Below are 21,234 nucleotides of genomic sequence, written 5' to 3'. Positions count from 1 at the left end.
GGGTGCAGCTTGAGTTTACTCTGAATCCCACGTTGATATCGCGAATAGCATCATTGGCTAACTCGCTTGAACACATGATTGAGCCTAACGTAATGATGTTTCAGCGACAGCGTACGATACTTGGTGAATTTCCTTAGTGCCACTCGCTAGGTCGATTTCAACTTTCGCAATTAGCTCGTCTGCCAAGGAAGGTGTGACCCTTTTCGGTGAACTCGCTTTGGAACGTGTCTATCAATGACATACGCCAAGACATGTGAAAAAGTTTGCGCAGCGGTTTCAACGTTATCAGGGTCCAGGACGCTTCCCCAGTCTATGCTAGACAGCACGTCGATGATCAGCTTTCCGAAAATCGTATGACACGTTTGTGGAAATGTCTTCAAAATCCCGAACGTGACTATCTTGGACAGTGACAACCAAAAGAGGATGATGAGGAACTTGCTTTACTAGTGGAGAAGGTGCCGTGGAGATAACTGGAGATAACGAAAAAGAGGTCTAAGCTTCGATTGTTCTCGTTAACTACGTCATTGATTTGAGATACCGTTGCTGCACTATAGCTATCGAGAAGGCTAACTGATCCTGTATGAAATACAGAGCGTACAGGGTCTGGATAGAGAAAGCCACTGTGAGATGGTTTCCACGAAACACCAGCTAGATTGAAGTCACCCAGAAAAATTATCTCATCAATATGCCACTTAAACGGAACCCCTTGACCGGTTTAGCGACAGCCGAATCGAAGATATTTTTCTAGCCCATACAAAAAAGCGCAAAGCGCTGAAAATCCAACGCGAACTCACATTAATTAAATAATTAAACTAATATAAAACTAAATTCAATTATTACCTTTTTGTACAAAATTCACTAATAAAATTAAACGTACAGATTTCGCGAAATTCAAAAGATATTTTTGCTACACTGTACAAAGAAAAAAACATTTTAATAAAAATAACTTCTGAGAAATAAAATCTCACTCACTATATTTAACTACTTTTTAAGGCAAGGCATAATTCACGCATTTCTGTTCACCAGCCGATTTGCGGAGAAGAAAGCTCCTAACGACATTCTTCTTTTGAAATTTAGATCGATTCCTTTATTTAAAAATTGCGCCAATCTAAACGAAAGGCGAAGTATTCCATGGCGCCTTCCGAAAGCATGTGCAATGAAAGCTACTAAGGGAAATGCAGGTAATGTCGGCCTAAAGGCCCAAACGCAATGTGGGCGGAAGCGGAACGGAAACGGAAAGTTTGACAGTTGTCACTAATGACATCAAGCTGCCTAGCCGAAGTCTATTTGATTCTAACTTGTTTTCAATCCGACAAGTAGGCGTACTCTGATCGGGCTTTTCCGTTGCCGCTGCCGTTCCGCTTCCACTGCCATTGCGCTTGGGCCTTAAGTGTCCCTAATTTGGGCCCATACATAAATTCAGCAATCGACTGAATTTTCAATAGCAACCAAAAATATCCATTAGTAACGTCCCAATAACGCGTTCATCTAGATAAAATTGATAAATAACAGATTTTTAATGGTCCCAATCTTAGATCCATAGGCCAACATTAGAGACATTTCCCTTATCTATAAAGATAAGTTTTTTAATTGCCAAATATAACACAGCTTTCTAGGACACCTAACTATAAATAACGCATAACTTCGACATAGAACTTTATGAAACGCTCGAAATATGATGAATGAATGATGATGGTCCCACCTCTTACCCCTACAAAGGTTTGAGCTGGACGAGTTATCTTTAAGATAATTAAATATAAACATTTTAACCAGGTTTGCAAACAAAATCAAGTTACAATTACAGATATAAATGTCCTGTTAAATATGCTATAGGCATCAACCAAAAACATTCAAAGGTGTAACTAGTTATCAAAAGTCCAAGTATAGTCCTCGACAATACTTCCATTTACACGTGACCCGGGATTTACACGTTTAAGCTTCCGCAGTGCCATATATCCAAGGAAACGACTTCCAACCAACCCTTTACTAATTCAAGGCTTTTGCTACAATTTCCACGTATTAGTCATTTATACCTGTATTCCGCGTGTGAGGCTCAAACCATTGTAGAGTACTCAAAGCTATTTTTACTATTACTACTACAAAATCAAAAAACTAAAAACCCATCATCACCATCGAGGCAAACAATGTAGTTTTTTGTATAAGCTACACAAATTACTAAAATGTCTTTATGACAGTCTCCATACAAAATAATCCGTTAGAGATAACTTTGTAAAGATACATGATTTATCCATTCATAAAAATTTAACTGCTCAATAAACAGCTTTTACATGTGAATTAAATTCTGTAAGTGTAGTTGCAAGCTTGATGTGTCCAGGCATCGAATTGAAAACATTTATACCTTTGAAAAATAATGAATTTTGTGAAGCATTATTCAAAAGATGTGGTGTTCTTACTTCATCCGCGTTTCTAGTGTTATATCTATGAAAATCACTTCCTCTTTCAATCCGATCACACAAATATCGAGGCAGCAAACCGTTAACTACTTTAAAAATGAACACCATAGTCAAAAACACAATTCTTTGCTTCACTGACTGCCATTGCAAAGCGTCCAGCATAAAAGTTGAGGAAGTGAATCTATTACATCTTAAAATCAAACGCATTACTTTATTCTGCAAACGCTGTAATCTCGATATTTGTGTTTCATTGGCCAAAAATAAAATGGAAGGGCAAAAGTCTAGATGAGGGGAGATGATTGATTTGTATAACTGTATTTTACTACCAATAGTTAAATCGTTTTTCAAGCGACATAGGATTCCATACTTCTTGGCAATTTTCTTGATGACATTGTCAATATGAGAATTGAACTTGAGTTTGTCATCAATAATCACGCCAAGATATTTAATTTCCTGAACGCGATCAAGTATCTCATCATCAATAACAACAGAGACATCATCATCTACACGATTCCGCGAAATCACCATAAATTTAGTTTTACTTGTATTCAATTTTAGCTGCTTATACTTCAACCATCTACTTAGAGAACGCAAATCTTCATTCAAGTGTAAAACGGCATCATCTAAATCTTTAGCTGCAATGAATAACACAGTATCGTCAGCAAAAAGATTAATATCACAAAACCGTAAAACTCGTCGCATGTCATTAATATACATAATAAATAAAAGGGGCCCTAATACACTTCCCTGAGGCACTCCAAGGTCATTGTCAACGGGACAAGATACAAAATTATTAAAAACCGTCCTTTGTGTTCTGTCAGATAAATAGCTTTGAAACCATTTGTATGCAGAACCCGAAATTCCGAAGCGCTTGATTGTTCTCAACAATAAGGGCCTAGAAATTGTCTCAAAAGCGCGTTTTAGATCCAAAAACACAGCAACAATCGTATCTTTATGCTCCAAATTTTCTTTCCATTTAGCTAACACTAAGTTTAACGCGGTTTCACAAGAATGGCCTTCCCGGTATCCCGATTGTTCCGGTATCAACAAACAGTTACTATTTAAATATTCTAACAGCTGGCCTTTTACAACAAGTTCCAAAATTTTCTCTAATGTGTGCAACATGTTGATGGGACGAAACTCTTCGGCTTTAATCGTCCCAGCAACTTTTTGTATAGGAACAACTAAAGATTCTTCCCAAATATGCGGCACGTGCCCAGATTGCAATGATTGATTAATAAGGTCCCGCATAGTGTGTCGAATGACATGAAAGCAATCTTGAATAACTCTAGCATTAACATTATCTACTCCAGCCGTTTTTCCTAATGAAAAGCAAATATTTTTAAGTTCATCTAATGTAATTGGGTGAAAATCATTAAATCTACAATTACTATTAATCGGCTGTTTTATTTCGTCCGGTTCATTGATCAGTTCAATAGATTGATTGATCAGTGAAACGCTCTCGACGAAATAGTCATTAAACTTAGAAGCAATTACTGGTTCTGACTGTTCTAATATGCCATCAAAAGTTATGGTCCGCGATTTACAATTACTAGGCTTCATCAAAGATTTCAAAATTTTCCATAACTCTTTGCTGTTGTTTTGATGCTGATCAATTTTCCTCTGAATATATTCACATCGAGTTTTCTTAATCGATTGTGAATATTTATTACGCACGACCGTGTACCTATTCCAATGATTATCACTATTAGATCTACAAAACTTTTTGTACCATTTGTCCCTCTTACGTTTAAGACGCAAAAGATCCAAATTGTACCAGCTGTTCGAGTTTTTCAAAGAAACAAACTTTTGTTCAACTAATTTATTGGTACAAGTTTTCAAAACGTTAGTAAGAACAGCTGCATCTTCATCTAAAGTTCCGGTAACTAATGGAAAATCCACGCTTCTCTCAACAAGATTCGAAACAGCTTGCTTCGAATATTTCCTCCAGCACTTCAATTTTACAAAATTATCGTTATCGTTAACACTGTCTAAGACATTAATTACTAAAGTTTCATGATCGGTTATTTTCAAATCAAATATTTCACTACTGAATGAATTCTTAATGAGAAATACATTTATTTTAATTTTAATTGAACTTAATCGATAAAACATTTACATAAAAACCTCACATGTAAAGCTTTTCAACTTCTGTTCAATTTTCACACTGCCGTACTCTAGCGGAACTACCAATATATCCTATTCAGAACTTTTTCATGCTAATAAATTATTGCACTAAAGCTTCATGTTGATATTAGTATAGCATTTCCTCCGAACTCTGAAAATCGTAAACTTCACGTCACGTAGTGATCGTCTAGTTATTAGGGACAGATTGGTATAATTTTTTTAGGATACGGCAGTCGGTTCTGACTCTCACAGAAGGATGGATAAAGTAGAGCCACAAAAATTTAAAATGTTATGTGTGTTGTGTAATGGATCTTGTAAATATTTAAAGTGTTGTAAATAAATTGTATGTGGAAATAAATGTGTTATGTGAATACTCGATGGACGAATGTGCTGTGTTGTGTGTGAAATTGAATGGAAGGAATCCCAAACGAATGCCTAACACCGGCACTCATAAGGACGCAAAGAATTCCCACCCCATAAAACGGCAGTGCTTTTTTATTACCCCCCTCAACGGTGTTAGGAAGGGTCCGGTAACCCAAGAAGTACAGCACCATAGAAAGAAAGATAAACTGAATAATTATGCTAACTCAAAATTGATAACAATACAGATGGGACTGATTTGCAGTTACTGGCAGTGTAGCGCTCAATAAGTCTAGAGTGTGCTCACAAGGTTCATTTACCTTCAACTCAAAAACAAAAAATTCATTTATTACATACACTCACAGAACGCAAATAGCAACCTACACTAGCAGTGATCAACTCGCAGGTAGATAAACTTGATATTTCAGTTTGCTAATACAATCACACCTGTCATCCATTCAGATTGCAGGTTCAGGTTGCAGATTTCATGCACACCAATAAGAACACATTCTCTGATGTCGTAATATCCTGTTTTGGCTGAACCATTTTATATTCAAATTTGCACTTATGATAAACAAAATCATTTTGTCACGGATGCTAAATAATGCCACTCTCTGATAAGACCCACAGAAAGTGTCTACTAGTCTATTTGTATACGTATCACAACAGATAAGACAACGGCGAGGTAAACAAAAAACAAAAATCACCACCCAACCTGGCGTTCTAATCGATCTGCAGCTTCCTAAAGCTGCCAATCGCTCCAGCGTCCACGATATCCACACTCCCGTGCACCGTTTCCACCTGATCGGTCAACTGGATTTCCATCTCGTCCAGTGCCAGTAGCATTTCCCGTTTTGTCATCAGATATCGTTTGAACCGCTCGTTCAGCTCAACCAGCGGTACTTCCCCGCCATACTCCCGAGGCAGCAGCTTCTCGTCGATGTTCCGCTTCAGATCATCGACGTTTCGGTGACACTGAAATCGAACAAAAAAAAAAATCAGAAAATGACATGCACAATATCTCCACCACCATCACGCAACGGATGCTTACATAAATTCGTGATTTGAGCTTATCGCTGGCAAAAGACAGGCAGTACTTGCTCAGTTGCGCGGCAAAGCCGGGAACATTGACGAAATGATTTTGCTTCAGCCGGATCGGGACGGCATTGACGACGCTGCGCAGATAGCCAGTCATGTTTTCCAGCGACCAGCAGGTGACATGCGCCAGTGTCATATCGGTATTGTCGAACACGTGCGTGAAACCGGCAATCTGGTTGGCTTCGTCGTCGAACAACGATTCTGTCACGACCATGTTGAGGCGGATCATTTGATCGGAGTTGTGCTTTTGAGCGTCAAAATTCCGAACGACCCCCATGATCACTATCCGACCTTCACTGTCACGACCGACCGGAACCAATGCGCAGTAATCTAGAACTTGCTGCAGATCTTTGTCCAACGGGTCAAGATTCTTACACCATTTCGGATAGGACTGTCTCATGGTGAGATATTTTTCCAACATTTCACACGCTTTCATCACCGAGAATTTTTTGACTCGTAAGAATCGCAGCAGGAACCGATCGTCCGTGCGGCAGTTTTTAATCCGTCGATTTTTGGCGATCCATTCGCGCATCTGCTCCAGTGACTGTTTTCGCACAAACTCATTCTCCTTGAGTTCCTTCGCTGCAACGCGCTGCAAGCGTTCGTTCAAATTGGGAAAACTAAACAAGCGACTCCCGTTTGGAACAATTATCTCACTCTTATCACTGAAATCTGCCATGGTGGGCAACGGAATTCACGTAACGAAAACTTCTATTCTAATGACCCTGATCTCGTGAGGAGAGCTACACCCGCACTGACGTAGTTGTAAGGGCACTCTGTGAACAGCAGCGTCAAAGTGAGGATGAAGTCATGATGTGCTTGCACTATATGGGCGGATGGCATTTCCAGAAAAGCAAATTCCAGTTTGAACGACGATTATTTCGGCGGTGTTTTGATTGTAAGTTATTTTTTCAAATTTACATGTTGTTGCCAGTAAAATTTGGAAATTCAGTCCCAGTCAAACTGCGCAACTTATTCCTCACCAATATTTAAAAAAATGTTCATTTTAGAATTTAATCATCTAAACGCAGTACCGCCCTGCCGTTGATTACAATCATTCCAAATCATTTCAATTGATGATAGTGTTTTGGAATACATACGAGAGTGTTTGTTTGCCGTTTGTAGAGTGTCTCCTCCCGCTGTACGGAGCCGCATCTTATGGCGGTAGGCTCCCACTCGGAGTAAGTTTTAATTCCGACCCTGTTTGGAACATTTGCAAATTGTTTGCTTAGCGTCGTGTTGATTAACTTCGATGTCGACATCAAAGCAGTCGAACATTCTTGATCGGGATTTAATCCGAGGGTAATGCCGGTTCTAGCTTCCACCATTAGAGTAGTAATAATCTTAGATCGACAAATTAACAACGTCATTTTACGAACGACTTAATTATCCGATGTCTATTATCTGAAACGCATCATTAGCTGAAAGTTTTGGCCGGTGTGAAATAATCATCTTGAATTCATCGAAAACAATGCTCACGTTGCCAATGGTTTCATGTATGGATAAGCAAGAACCCAGAATCGCCGTTTGACGTCATTGTTTGCAGAGTTCTAAATCTTCCACCACCGATAGAGATGAACTGGTTGGTTTGTGTGTTTTCATGATGTGCTGATAATTCGGACATTGCATAGAGCGATGACTTGTGCCGGTTTACTAGTTATTGGGTTTCTTTTGATGGTTCGAAAGTACAGACCATGCGACAGGTAGGCTAACAGGGTTTTCGTTGCATCTTTGTTTATATGCACTGAAACAAAGCGGAATGGGAAAACCCAAGGAGGACAAGTGGAAAAACCCCAAAATGAACAAAAAATCTCCTATGTCCGGTTTAGATGGCTACCATCGACTTTAAACTGATTCAAGCTGAGAATTGAGCGTCAATGTCAAACTTTTCGCTTTCAATTTGATTAAAATTAAATCACCTCACTTGACCCCCGCACGTTTAAGCGTCCAGCTCACTGAGATGGTGCGAAAAGGGTCTCATTTTTGCACTGAAGTGGACCCTACACGATTGCTTTTATTGACAATAATTGTATTGTCAATACATTTAATATTGACGTCAATACATCTGTTTTGACAATATTTCTGCGCTCATATCATCAATATTATTGCCAATAATTCCCCTTGGCGTCAATATATTGATACGTGTGGGGTTCGCTTGACGGTAAAAAAATGCTACTGCGCAGTTATGAGAATCTTATGTTCTAATTTGAGTTTGATTCTGCACGGCCGTTGAATCTTACGCATTCGCTCATATACAACGGTCGCGTGGGTCAGATGAAACAGCCTGTTTCATCGTCCGGATTTTGTTTAACAGGTTACCGAAACTATTGACAGCAAAATATTATGGGATTAATACACACTCCAATCTAGTTGTTGAACCGCTATAGGTTTTACCATACAACGTATGGTTGAACCGTTTCGCATATGATAAAACCATATCGGTTGTACAACAAGATCCCAAGCAACTAAAAGTTCGGATAAAAGCCCTTTTTTGAAAGGTCACAAAAGGTTCGTTTAACTGTTGGAGGGAATGCTATTCATCCCAAATAGAAAACTTGAATGAAATCAACAAACCAAAATAGAAAACAAATCGACAGTGAGCATGCATAAGGGCGTAAACGCGATGATCGATTCTCTTCGTGAATTTTCTCTTTTGTTAATAACTCGCTTGATTTAATGTTTCTCGGAGCGTTTGCTGTTGCTTTTGATAGCCAATACAAGCTATTACAACTCTGCATTGAAAAAATTCTAGAAAATTATTTCGCTTAGCTGAAGCAATGCAAAGAGAAAATCGACGAAGAGAATCGATCATCGCGTATACGCCCTTATGCATGCTCACTGTCGAAATATATATTTTATTTTGCTGTTTACCACGTTCTCTTCTAATTTATTATGAGCTGCTGCGTCGTCGGAAGATAAATGTTTGAAATATAACCAAATATTTTAATTTAAAATACATGTTTTTAAATTACATACCACAAGTTTCGAACTTGAGTCCTCATCTTTGAAACCGAACGAAGTGGAATATCATATGATTTTACTCATATTTTTCATAATAATGGTTTTCAGAGTAGCCAAATCTATTTTCAAGTGCCGTAAGAACTATTTTTGAACTTCAAAGTATATGATTAGTTCATGTAGACCCCTATCTGTTCTTGAAAGTTGCTAAAAAGATCATAAGGAACTTATTGTGAACTTGCGCCGTTTGACATTTGACAGCTTGTTTTGTTTTCCGCAGAAATTTTCAGTAACCTCGAAAAATATCAAACAATTTGACTCAATTGTAGTAAATTTACGTGTTTTGCGACTTGTTTTATTCAGAAACTCATCAAGATATGGTAGTGGAACGCAAACCTCAATAAAATAAAATAAAATATATTTGTTTTTACTTGCAGTAATGCCATTTACCTAAGTAGAAACATTGAACCCTTGAGGATATAAGGAGCTTTCGGTCATTTCAAGGAAGCGTTAGGGATAAAATCCTCCCTGAAGTAACAACACCAACCCCACCACCACCACCCGCTGCATTTGAGACAATCTCTGAAGGAAATGTCCAGATCTGTATCAATTTCTTTTTGTATCGGAGCATGTTTAGATGTGGTAGGCTGTTGATTTACTGTAAAATAAATAAGAGCATTTGCCTAGGTATTTGCTATTTTTTAAAAAACTTACAAGACAATATATTACCTGGTTGATTGGCAGCTTTGTTTTCCTATTCCCATTTGGCAAACAGTTTATTGCGATGATATTTTTTTTACTTTGATTTGTTTTCCGTCGATCTTGTTTTCCGTGCTGAGCACCAATGCTACCGACGCCAGGGAGGCAGCTCCCACACCTGGACCCTACCTATCGACCCATCAACTCATGAACCGGGGACCAACGGCTTTACTTCCCTTCCGAAGGAAGGCGTGATCAGAGATGTTATGCCTCAGAACATCCCGGCGGTGCCGACTGGGATTGAACCCAGGCCTGCTGGCGTGAGAGGTAATCACGCTTTCCACTACACCACCAGCGCCGCTGTTTGCGATGATAATAAAATAAGCATTTTTTTTTTTATTGTTTTCAAAAAATCAATTTTACGCTTTTGTACCTATAGTCAAGCTTGGAACAGAACACCGTTTTAGTCTTCAAACGTAAACAACATTTCTTAAATTGACATGTTCAACTTCCTTCGAATTTTGTTTATATTTTTCTTAAGTTGCTACAAAGTTTTATTTAGAACGTTACGTGCACTGTTAAGTCTCAAAAAAAGTTCAACATAGCTTAGTTGCGAACTTCCACGCTGCTTAAAGGTACGGTTAGTACTTAGATTGAACTTTGTGTAAGAGGTTCGAAACAAGTTCTTTATTAAATTTTTGTGAATTTCACAGCTCAATTGAACGGGAACAAGAAACTTCTGTTTCAAGTCTCCAATCAATATTGGCGGTACTTTAAAGAGCATTAGGCTCTGTTTGTACGTTTAGTGCCTTGTTAATCAGCAAGAAAGTTCCACGGAACTAAATTTGAACAACAGATGTGAACTTTTGAGTTCGTTTCTCAAGTAAAATCCAAACTTTAGATTGCTTGGGATTGCAGTTTGTATTTGCTCCATCGCAGATAAAAAAAATTATAAAGAAAATATATGGCGATGGAATCCAGACTTCCAGGTCGATTGTTAACCGTCAATTGACAAAAGATAAAATATGCACTGGAAACGAAGAACAAATATGCCGATGAAATGTAGGCGATTCTCAATCTATGGGTTTTGACCCACCGTACATGATCGAACTTTTCCACAAATGGTTTGGAAGATACCAATAACACGTCGTTAAGCAAAATTACCATAACAAGTTTATTAGGGAAACGCTGAATAATAATAATAAAAAAATAATATATTGAATAAGCTCTGTTACAACTTATGTAAGTCGAATAAAAGCTTCTCGAAATACCTTATACAACACCAAGTAGTTCAATATTGTGGTTGAATAAGTTCTCCAGATTTGTGTGAACAAAGCCTGAACAGAAGTTATTATTTAAAACAACCCAAGTAACATTTCTGGTTCTATAAGGGTTTTGTAGACCATGATTTAGACTGGAAGAATGCTATAAAACCTCGATAAAAGTTGCAATGTTGCTTGGGAAGTATTATTAAGCATGCAGATGAATAAAATGGCCCACAAGTAGTTTCTTCGACAGGCGATGTTGGGCATTTCGCATATGATAAAATGATAGCGGTTCTACAGCCATATTGTAGTGTGTATTTGCTCCATTGTAATCCAAATAATTATAAAGAAAATATATGGTGATGTTAACCGTCAATTGACAAAAAATAAAATATGCGCTGTAAACGAAAAAGAAATATGCCGATGATTTTCAGGCGATTCTCAATTTTCGACTAAATTGAATGTCTCGGCTGTCAAACGGTTTCAGTCAACATATTATTGGGAAAATGGATCTAATGTCCTAAATGCCCCCAATTTGGGCCCAGACATAAAGTCAGCAACCGACTAAATTTTCAATAACGACCAAAAATATCCATTAGTACCGTCCCAATGCCGCGTTCATCTAGATGAAATTGATAAATAGCTAATCGATTTGTGGTAGTCTCATTGGCCGGAGACTTTTGCCTGCAGAGATAGAGGGCCAGGATCAACCCGAGTTCCCGTTAAAGTAGGAAATGGCACTATCTATCGACAGCATTCTACAAGTCTAAAACATCGTTTACAGAACCCCCATAAAACCAAAATTGTTACTTGAGGTTCTAACCGATCAGGAATACATTGTTCAATTCATATATTTAAAGGAAAAAATGTGTTTATTCTTTTGGTTTGCCAAATCCGAACTGCCGTGCCTTCCGCTTAACCCCTTCTATTAAATTTTGCACAGTGGTTTCATTGACCTTGTTTGCCGCCGAACGCCAGTTAGATTTAAACTGCTGCTCGTTTTCCTTGGATTTATTAGTTTTTTTTTAGATTCCGTTTGACCAAGGCCCAATACCGTTCGATAGGGTGGAGTTCTGGGCTGCTGGGAGGGTTGTGGTCTTTGGGTACCACAATCACGTTGTTCGCATCGTACCACTCGATTGCCTTTTTCCCATAGTGGCAGCTTGCCAAGTCCGGCCAGAACAGCGCAGGTCTATTATGTTGCTTTAGGAATGGTAGCAGCCGCTTTTCCAGGCACTCCTGGACGAAGATCTCTTGATCGATGGTTCCCGTAGTAATGAAAATGCCGCTTTTTAGACCACACGTGCATACCCAAGTAGCATTTATGTCGTGGTTGTATAGCATTCTACATGTCTAAATAATGGTCTTCAGAACCCTAATAAAACCCAAATTATTACATGGGTATGGCATGCCAGAGAAGATATTTTTTCGGGAACTTCGATAGTTTGATGGTTTTGAAAATTTCAGCCACCTTCCCTTTTCCTTATGCGGTATAAAACTTCTGTCCCGGAAGCTGCTTGAAATCTGCCTTCGCATAAGTTTCGTCGTCCATGACGACACAGTCGAACTATGTGAGCAGATTCGCTGCTTAGCCGACGTGTTTTGTTTGTAATCTCGGTTCGCCACGTTCACCTTCTTAAACGTCGACAACCCGGCTCGTTTCTTGGCCCACTGCACAGTAGTATGGGAGACATTTAGCTTGCCAGCGATGTCCCGGATGGAGAGGTTAGAATTCCGTTTATATTTCACCGCCACCTTCTTCGTCGTCGCTGCCACGTCTGGATTACGATTGCCACCGCTTCCAGGCTTCCTGGCGGTCGACAGACGCTCCCCGAACAGTTTAAAAACGTTTGTCACGGTCGCTTTGGCCACATCCAGCAATTTTGCCAACTTGGCGTGTGAGAACGTCGGATTCTCTTGCTGAGAGCAAAATTTTAACACGCTGTTTCTCTAGCTTGGCGGTCATTGTGAAAACTGGAGAGCAAACGGGGAAAACTCATCATATACTCAAAAAATTTCACACGTCATCATCATGTGCCTCACACTTAATTTTGCACTTATTGTGAAACACATCCATTTCATGTGTGAATCTTATGCTTTGAACCATGCCTCAAAACTATTGGTTCGAATTGTAACGCACTTGGATTCTATGTGCCTCACATGATGATATCAATAGTTTTGCACATCATAGTTCAATGCTCTACAATATTCTACTTTGTCGACTTCTACTTTACCGACTCAATATTAAATCGACAAATATATAAACAAAACTGCGTAGAGCATACACATGCCTTTATTAATGGGTCTGATTTGGGAATTGATCCTGAACTGCTGGGGTGTGCTGCTGCACCTGTCTTCGTTCGATCTCACTGGTCCATGGTTGTTCTCATATATGAAGCTGGTTGGCAAGTATGAAGTCACAACTCATGTTTTCAATGTTTACCTTGCAGAACAAGCATTTCACATTGCATTGAAATGCAAAACACTTCAAATCCATCTGTTTTGAACAGTAGTGCGATTCAATGTGCATACACTTGAATTGATAGAGAAAGATCGTCAACATTTCAAAGTTTGAAACACAAGAAATTAACGTGTAGAACACATTGAACCATGGTGAAATACATTTAAACTAAATGTGATTGTGCATATGAAATATCAAGTGTTCAAACAGTTAGATCAGACGTGTGTAGTTTTTTGAGTGTAGCAACCATTGTGTATACACTCAACTTCCAAATGCAGCATTTCAGTTTTTTTTATGCATTTTTAACAGAAACACTCCAATTTGAAGTTGACTAATTTTTGCGCGTTCCAGACTTTAGAGCACAAAAATCATGGTTGCTGTGTCACACTGCAGAATACAGTGTACAAAATAGCTGCTTGATCATACCAAAAAATTATCTATCGATTAAACTATTAATAACTATTTTATTTGACGTTCGACTTAAAAACTAAATTCTACAAAGCTGTAGCTGAGAAAGTTTTCCCTAAGAATGGCTATAGATCATTTTAATAGTGCAACATGAAAAAAGACTAGAAGACAATGAACAAAAAGTTTGGATTTCTTATATAAAATTAAAATGGTTTGTGCCAAGTCAGTTTCTTACCAAATGGAGTCAATTTTTGGGAGGCTAATCAGGGTCCAATTTGGAACCGTTTGAGCACTGTGGTCTGAACGTCTCAAATTTTGCATCAGTCTACCCCTCATATCCTACCGAGTATATTAACTTTGTGTTTCACACTGCTTCGACTGATCTAAATCGCGTTCGATAGCGATTTTGTATTTTATAGATTGAAGTATACTATGCATAAGCAATACATATGAATAAAATGATTAACACCTAAAAATAGACAAAATGGATCAGTCTCCCCAAAACGGATGGTATGCAATGCTGTGATCATCATAAACTTTTCCAGTTTCTAAAAAAATGTTATGAAATTTCACGAATGGAGTCCTCCATCAGTTACTTCTCCTTGATGTGGACTTATATCAAACAATAGGAAGTTGGGAATTCAGTAGATTTTTTCTCAACTGCCACTTGACTCTTTACTTGAAGTCGTTTTAAGCGGCTGCACCAACACTTTATTCCAAACTTGAACTATTTTTTTCTCACCCCAACTTTACATTAAAGCAAGAAAAAAAAAACGTGGAGCGAAAACATAAACACCTCATTATTCTTTCTTAACTGAAAATCTTCAATTGTTCATAAGTACAAATTACATGTTTCAGATATCCTCCAAGACAGCTGGTTGATGAAGAATTATTCAAAAGATTTCCAACTGAAAGAACATTTCGATAAAGTCCTCTGGATAAATATACATGATCTGGAAAATCTTAAACTATAAATTCTAATGACGTCTCTCAGATATTTTCCCAAAATAGTGGCACCCTAGGAAGTATTCAAAAGATCTTCAGCTTATCGAAGATTTAAGTCCAGTAGATATTTTTTTAATAAATTATTTACAATATTCATAATCAATCATAATATTCACTTGTAGGCTTGAAATTCAAAAAGTTTTCGTTAGTTTTCCAAATTGATGAACATGTCTTTAAATTAATTATATTTTTTTAAAGATTAGATTTAATTAAAAAAAAAACATTACATGTCTGAATTAGAGTCGGTGTATAATGAGTCACGCCAAGAGAAAAACAGTTGAACTCGCATCAGGGTTTTCGGAAGATTCCCATTCTTTTCACTTGGCAACAGAGGACTTTTACAACAACTTCAAATGACTTCTAGCGAGAGAAAAAATATCGCGGCTGTAGCAAATCATTATATAAGTGATTTTGTCAAATTATCTTAACAAAAAATAGTAGAAATTCTCATTACTAATCATTACCGAGCGTATCCCATGACAATTTAACGCTCACTGCGTGTTTATGCTCATTTCTTCGATTATATTTTATATTTTATTGCAATACCTTTCTTGGGCCTTTCATAGGATCGTAACGTTTATTTACTTTGCACGATAGGTAGCCGGTTTGACAGTTCAATAGGTAGACTTGGCTTCACTCTTGGCGTGACTTATTATACACCGACTCTAGTCATTCAGACTGCGAGAAAAAATCTGACATCCCTGAATGGGAGCATGGATTGAGCCTGTACGTATGCAATGCATGTCGCGAGCACCAGATAATCAATCGATGGCCATGATTACACGGTCGTTGATTTCAACTCAACTTTGAGTTCCGCTTACTCAAATTCGTATCAACGTAGGCACAAATTGATTAAAATTTTCTTTGATATTCGTCATATTGCAGCGGATGAAATCTTAAATTAATTAATTTTTTACAGGAATTTCGATGAAATTTGAATCAGTCTATGAGTGACCTGCAATTTTGGCATTTTAGTAAGCGGAACTCAATAAATGAGTTTGATTCATTGGCTGTGAATCCCGTTTCATGAATTGGTTTTTAATGCTTTTAATAATATGTTTTTAATGTTAAAGATCATCGCCGCAATCAATCACATAGTCGAGCAGTTTTGGGACGTCCTTCTACTAGATGGTTATAAGAAAATGAGGCAACTAACTTAAAAAAAAGTTAAGGGTCAATTTACTTTGATGCATTTTTTGAAAAATTCGAAACATTTTTTATCGACGCATCATTCCAATTTTCAAATAGACCATTCAAGCTGAACATTGCATTAGGTCCTAAGTATCATTGACAGATTCTTTTCGTCGACTTTCTCTTTGCATTCCCACGGCCATCTTAAGACATTCCCAGGTATTTTCAGCACACATATCGATAAAATATTCGATCCTAGATTCTTATAGTTATCTGCTTGAAAGTCGATTTGGATAAAAATTTACTGCCGCCATGGCGCCTAAACGCAAAAGAAAGGGGCAAACTCTTGATCCCCCTTCTGATGAAATTAATTTGAGTAGTAGACTTAGTAAACTGTCCCGGCTTAATGCCAAGAAGGAAAAGATTCCCCATATGGTGATAACCACTTCCGATTTCCATGCTCTTCGCATGGAACTTTTGAACTTCATGAAAGTTAAGTTTTCAGTACAGATTGAACGTCGGGGTGAATGCCGTGTATTGGCTGAAACCTTGGACGGATTTAAATGTCTTCTCAAGTATCTTACTGAGAAGCAGCACAAATTTTTTACTTACGACACCAAAACTGAACGTGTGTTCAAGGTTGCCATGAAAGGACAGCCTAGTGGTGAATCCCTGGATCAGATCAAAGATGAACTGGCAAAATTACTTGGAGTGGTGCCACTCCAAATAATCAAAATGAAAATGAAATCCCGTCCTGGAGATTCGCGCAACGGGATTTCTAATGATTTTTATTTCTAATCTCGTTCTAAGTGACAGGTAGGGAACACTCCACGTTTCCGAACAGGTACAAATTATTCTGCTGTTAACAACGGTCAGCGAGGAACAAATTCTACATTCGTACCCGTTGGACCAAATATCACCCCTCTTCAAATTTTTCATCTATACCTACTCTCCTCGCTGCTAACAATGCTCGGCGAGTTAATGGAGCTACCTATACTGCTAATGCAACCTTGTAAAACATAATTCTAACGGAAATTTTGACAATTTTGACTTAGGAAGCATTGCTGCTCCTAAAATGGAACTTTTACAGAAATCATTAATTGACATGATTACTGATATGCTAAAATTTAACTCCATGTTTGATGCTATTCAAACTGGAGTAAAATTTGCAAACAATATTGTCATGACTTTGAAATTCAGCAATGGATTTTAAAGCATTAAATATTTTAAATTGGAATGCTCGATCAATTCAAGATAATGAAGACAAGCTATTTAATTTTTTGAGAGTTCATAACGTCATATTGCCGTTATAACTGAAACGTTCCTTAAACCTGACCGTAAGATTAAGAAGGACGCAAATTATTTCATTTATAGAAATGATCGTCTTGATGGAGCCTGTGGTGACGTTGCCATCATTGTTCATAGACGAATCAAACATAAAATTCTTTCTTCATTTGAAACCAAAGTTTTTGAAACTTTGGGAGTTTCTGTTGAAACAAAATTTGGACAACTTAAGTTTATAGCTGCCTATTTGCCATTTCAATGCATAGGCCAGCAAAAGAATTTTCTCAAGGGTGACCTTCAGAAACTTACCCGTCATAGGTCTAAATTCTTCATTATTGGTGATTTTAATGCAAAACACCGCTTATGGAATAATGCTCAAAGCAATTCCAATTGTAATATTCTGTTTGATGATTGTTCTGCAGGTTATTACACTATTCAATATCCAAACAGCCCAACATGCTTTTCTTCAGTAAGAAATCCCTCAACTATTGATTTGGTCTTAACTGATTCATGTCAACTTTGTAGCCAACTGGTTACCCATGCTGACTTCGGTTCTGATCACCTTCCAGTAACTTTTGAAATATCCCAAGAAATAATTTGTAATTCCAACAGCTCTACTTTCAATTACCATACAGCTGATTGGGAGCAATATCGAACATTTATGGAATATAACTTCGATCCAAACATTTCTTTGCAAACCAAAGATGAAATTAATTATGCTCTTGAATCTCTGACTACTTCTATAGTTGAAGCAAGAGCTGCCTTAGTACCAAAATGCGAGGTTAAATTCGATTCAATTATAATAGACGACGATCTTCAGCTCTTGATCCGTCTTAAAAATGTCCGTAGGAGACAATATCATAGAACCCCTAGTAGCACGCTTGTCATAAATCAATTGTAGAAACTTATATACGACTTATTTCAGTCATAAACAAGGTGCTGTAACTTATTGTGAGGAAAGTTTGCTACTCGGGACACGCGATCCTGCCATGAAAGTTATCTGGCGGGATTTGCAAAAACAAATTAAAAAGCCATTCTCTGCCCTGAGGAACAAAACTTTTGAAAATACTGTTTTTAATATAGACCAGAGTTCAAAACCCCTTTTTGAAACTCACAAAAATTTTGAAAAACCTCAAAAGCCTATTCCAGCGTTTTAAGAAAGTGGTAAAATTTTGATTACAAATTTGGAAAAAGTTCAGAAACTTGCTAAGCAATTCGAGAGTTCCCATAATTTCAGTTTGGGTCTTACTAGTCCTATAGAGAATCAGGTTGCTCGGGATTATCTGAATATTTTCTCCCGGGAAAATATTTTTGATGATTCCTGGGGGAATGATTTGGACGAAGTAAGGTCTATAGCTAAAAAGTTTCATAATATGAAAGCTCCAGGTGGTGATGGAATTTTCTATATCCTCATAAAAAAAAACTCCCAGAGAGTACCTTGTTTTTCTTGGTAAAAATACTTAACAGATGTTTCCATTTGACATACGTTCCTGATTAATTGAAAAATTACAAAAGTTGTTCCAATTTTGAAGTCGGATAAAAATCCAGTTGAAGCTTCTAGCTACCGTCCAATAAGTTTGGTTTCTTCAATAAGTAAGCTTTTTGAAAATATAATTTTAAACAGAATGATGCTTCACATCAATACGAACTCAATTTTGCAGATGAGCAGTTTGGATTTCACCATGGGCATTCAACTACTCATCAACTCTTAAGAGTTGCCAATTTAATTCGTTCAAACAAATCTGAAGGCCACTCAACTGGAGTTGCTCGTCTAGACATAGAAAAAGAATTCGACAGTGTTTGGCATGAAGGTTTGATTGCTAAATTGAAAAAGTTTAATTTTCCACTTTATATTATCAAATTAGTTCAATATTATTTACCTGACAGAACTCGGCAGGTAAATTATCAAAATTCCAAATCTAATCGACTACTTGTTAGAGTAGGAGTTCTTCAGGATAGCATTCTTGGGCCTATATTGTATAACATTTTCACTTCGGACATCCCTGATTTTCCTCAGGACTGCCACAAATCTTTGGTCGCTATTTGTTCGCACAAATCTGATGTTCGATGACAGGCATTTCCGCTAAAGAAAGAAATCTTCGTATTATTTGCAGCAGACTGCAGAAAAGTTTAGATATTTTCTCTTCTTATTTACAAAAATGGAAGATTTTTCCCAACGCTTCCAAAACTCAACTTATAATATTTCCACATAATTCTAGAGCTTCACTTTTGAAACCTAGTAGTAGTCACATAGTCACTATGAACGGAGTTCCAGTTTCCTGGTCAAACCAAGTGAAATATCATGGATTAGTAATTGACCAAATATTAACTTTTAAAGATCTCATTGAGGGCATTCAAGCCAAATGTAACGAATATATAAAATGTTTGTATTCTCTTATAAACAGGAAATCCAAACTTTGCCTGACGAATAAACTTATAATATTTGAACAAGTTTTTATGACCCACCATGCTTTACGCTGTGCCAATAAGGTCTAGTTGTTGCACTACCAGGAAAAAAGCACTTCAAAGGATTCAGAACAAAGTTCTGAAGATGATGTTGAAGTTGCCTCCCTGGTATAATTAATGGTTTCAGGCAAAAATCGTTGCAATCCTCAATTGCAATGATTAATTCCCTTTATACTTAGATAAGATTTAGTGTTAGTTTTTAGTTTTAAGATGTAAATTGTTATACAGACACGCAGGTATAAAAAACCTGTTCAAAGTACTGAATTGCCAAGGCAGGAACAATGTAAAAACACTTAGATATATACCATAACAATTAAGGTTGGTAAGTTACTGTAGTAACTGGAGCACATAGGTTAAAATGAAATGTAATTTATTTTGAATTTGGAACAAATAAAGAGTTAAAAAAAAAAGAAACGGCTATGTGCTCATGTTATTAACGAAAGAGAAAGTTGACGAAGAGAATCGATCGATGTTACTTATGACCAGCTGGAAATGCTTTTACACGGCCGATCCAAAGATAATTGATCAGAAAAAGTTGAGCGAGATTGAAAATAGCAAAAGGAATAGAGCGATGAGATGTTTTTGCAATCGGAAATGATGTGTGGAAAAACCAGCTTTTGATTGTTTTCAGAAAAAGCTTCCATAGTAAATTGAACCTTAAACCTAGCAATTATAAATAAAACTTTTTATCGAGGTTGTAGAGTAACAAATCAAACTGAACAATACATTTCATGTTTAGTAACATTAACTGATTCTGTTCGTCGACTTTCTGTTTACATCCTCATCTCTTCGTCGACTTTCTCTTTCGTTAATCACTTGGATACAGAACCGTTTCTTATCGTGTTTATCGTATTAGACGCCAGACAATAGTTTAATTCATAGATCTGTGTGCAGGATGCAAAGAGAAAGTCGACGAAGAGAATCTGTCAATGTTAGTTAGGACCTAATGCATTGATGTGATGTGATCCATTGACTCTGAATCCAATGCTTATCATCCTTTTAAAATTAAATCTCATTACGTTGCAACCTGAACCTGCACTGACCCTTCGAAGACCACTTAACATGTAAACGTTGAGAAAAATCATTATTCATAAATTCTTAATCAACATTTCAAAACGGAGAAACTGCTTTTGTAAGCAATGATTTAACCGTTGATTTCTCGCGAAAAAAAGTTCCCACGCACAAATTACATATACCACCAAGTAGAGGAATGTTCCTCTACCATTTGATACGGTTAGTTCGCAGGAGTGAGCGTTTATTTGCTAGAAATCGGCAGATGAAGTCATTGTTTACCAAAATAGTTTCGACCTAATGAAATGTTGGCATCAAATTATGTTTTAAGGTGAAGCTAGTTGTACATAAGATGGGATGATCGATTCTCTAAACCTCTCTAAAGGAATTCTTGTGGAATAACATGCATGTTTTTGAAGGCGCATTTAGTAGTAGGAGTTTTGGAATTAATTTCAAAAAGGCCATGAGGATTTGTCTGCTTGGATGTATTTTTTTTTTCTAAATCTACTAGAACGGGTTCACAACAAACAAGTTTATTAATAAACTT

At 37.3% G+C, this 21,234-nt stretch overlaps 1 protein-coding gene across 1 annotated transcript; it reads right to left on the bottom strand.

Moving 5' to 3' along the window:
• Nucleotides 1–5,408: 5,408 nt before the first annotated feature.
• On the bottom strand, nt 5,409–6,802 carry LOC135705041 (retinaldehyde-binding protein 1-like). Its single transcript, XM_065226594.1, has 2 exons — nt 5,953–6,802; nt 5,409–5,876 (listed from the first exon to the last, which is right to left on the bottom strand). The coding sequence occupies exons 1-2, from the start codon at nt 6,676–6,678 to the stop codon at nt 5,625–5,627; spliced, it is 978 nt and encodes a 325-aa protein (XP_065082666.1). The 5' UTR covers nt 6,679–6,802; the 3' UTR covers nt 5,409–5,624.
• Between the last annotated feature and the right edge of the window lie 14,432 nt (nt 6,803–21,234).

This window comes from Ochlerotatus camptorhynchus, unplaced genomic scaffold (assembly GCF_037179485.1).
Source record: "Ochlerotatus camptorhynchus isolate MF236.1 unplaced genomic scaffold, CSIRO-AGI_Acam_v1.1 ptg000257l, whole genome shotgun sequence".
NCBI classification, from domain to species: Eukaryota; Metazoa; Arthropoda; class Insecta; order Diptera; family Culicidae; genus Ochlerotatus; species Ochlerotatus camptorhynchus.
This window is presented reverse-complemented; position numbering and strand designations above follow the sequence as displayed.

What these genes read in the sequence shown, in the direction of transcription:
- LOC135705041 (XM_065226594.1), bottom strand. Translation starts at nt 6,678, where the DNA reads ATGGCAGATTTCAGTGATAAGAGTGAGATAATTGTTCCAAACGGGAGT. An exon ending in AGCTCAAATCACGAATTTAT is followed by an intron (nt 5,877 to 5,952) that starts GTAAGCATCCGT and finishes GTTCGATTTCAG; the next exon opens with TGTCACCGAAACGTCGATGA.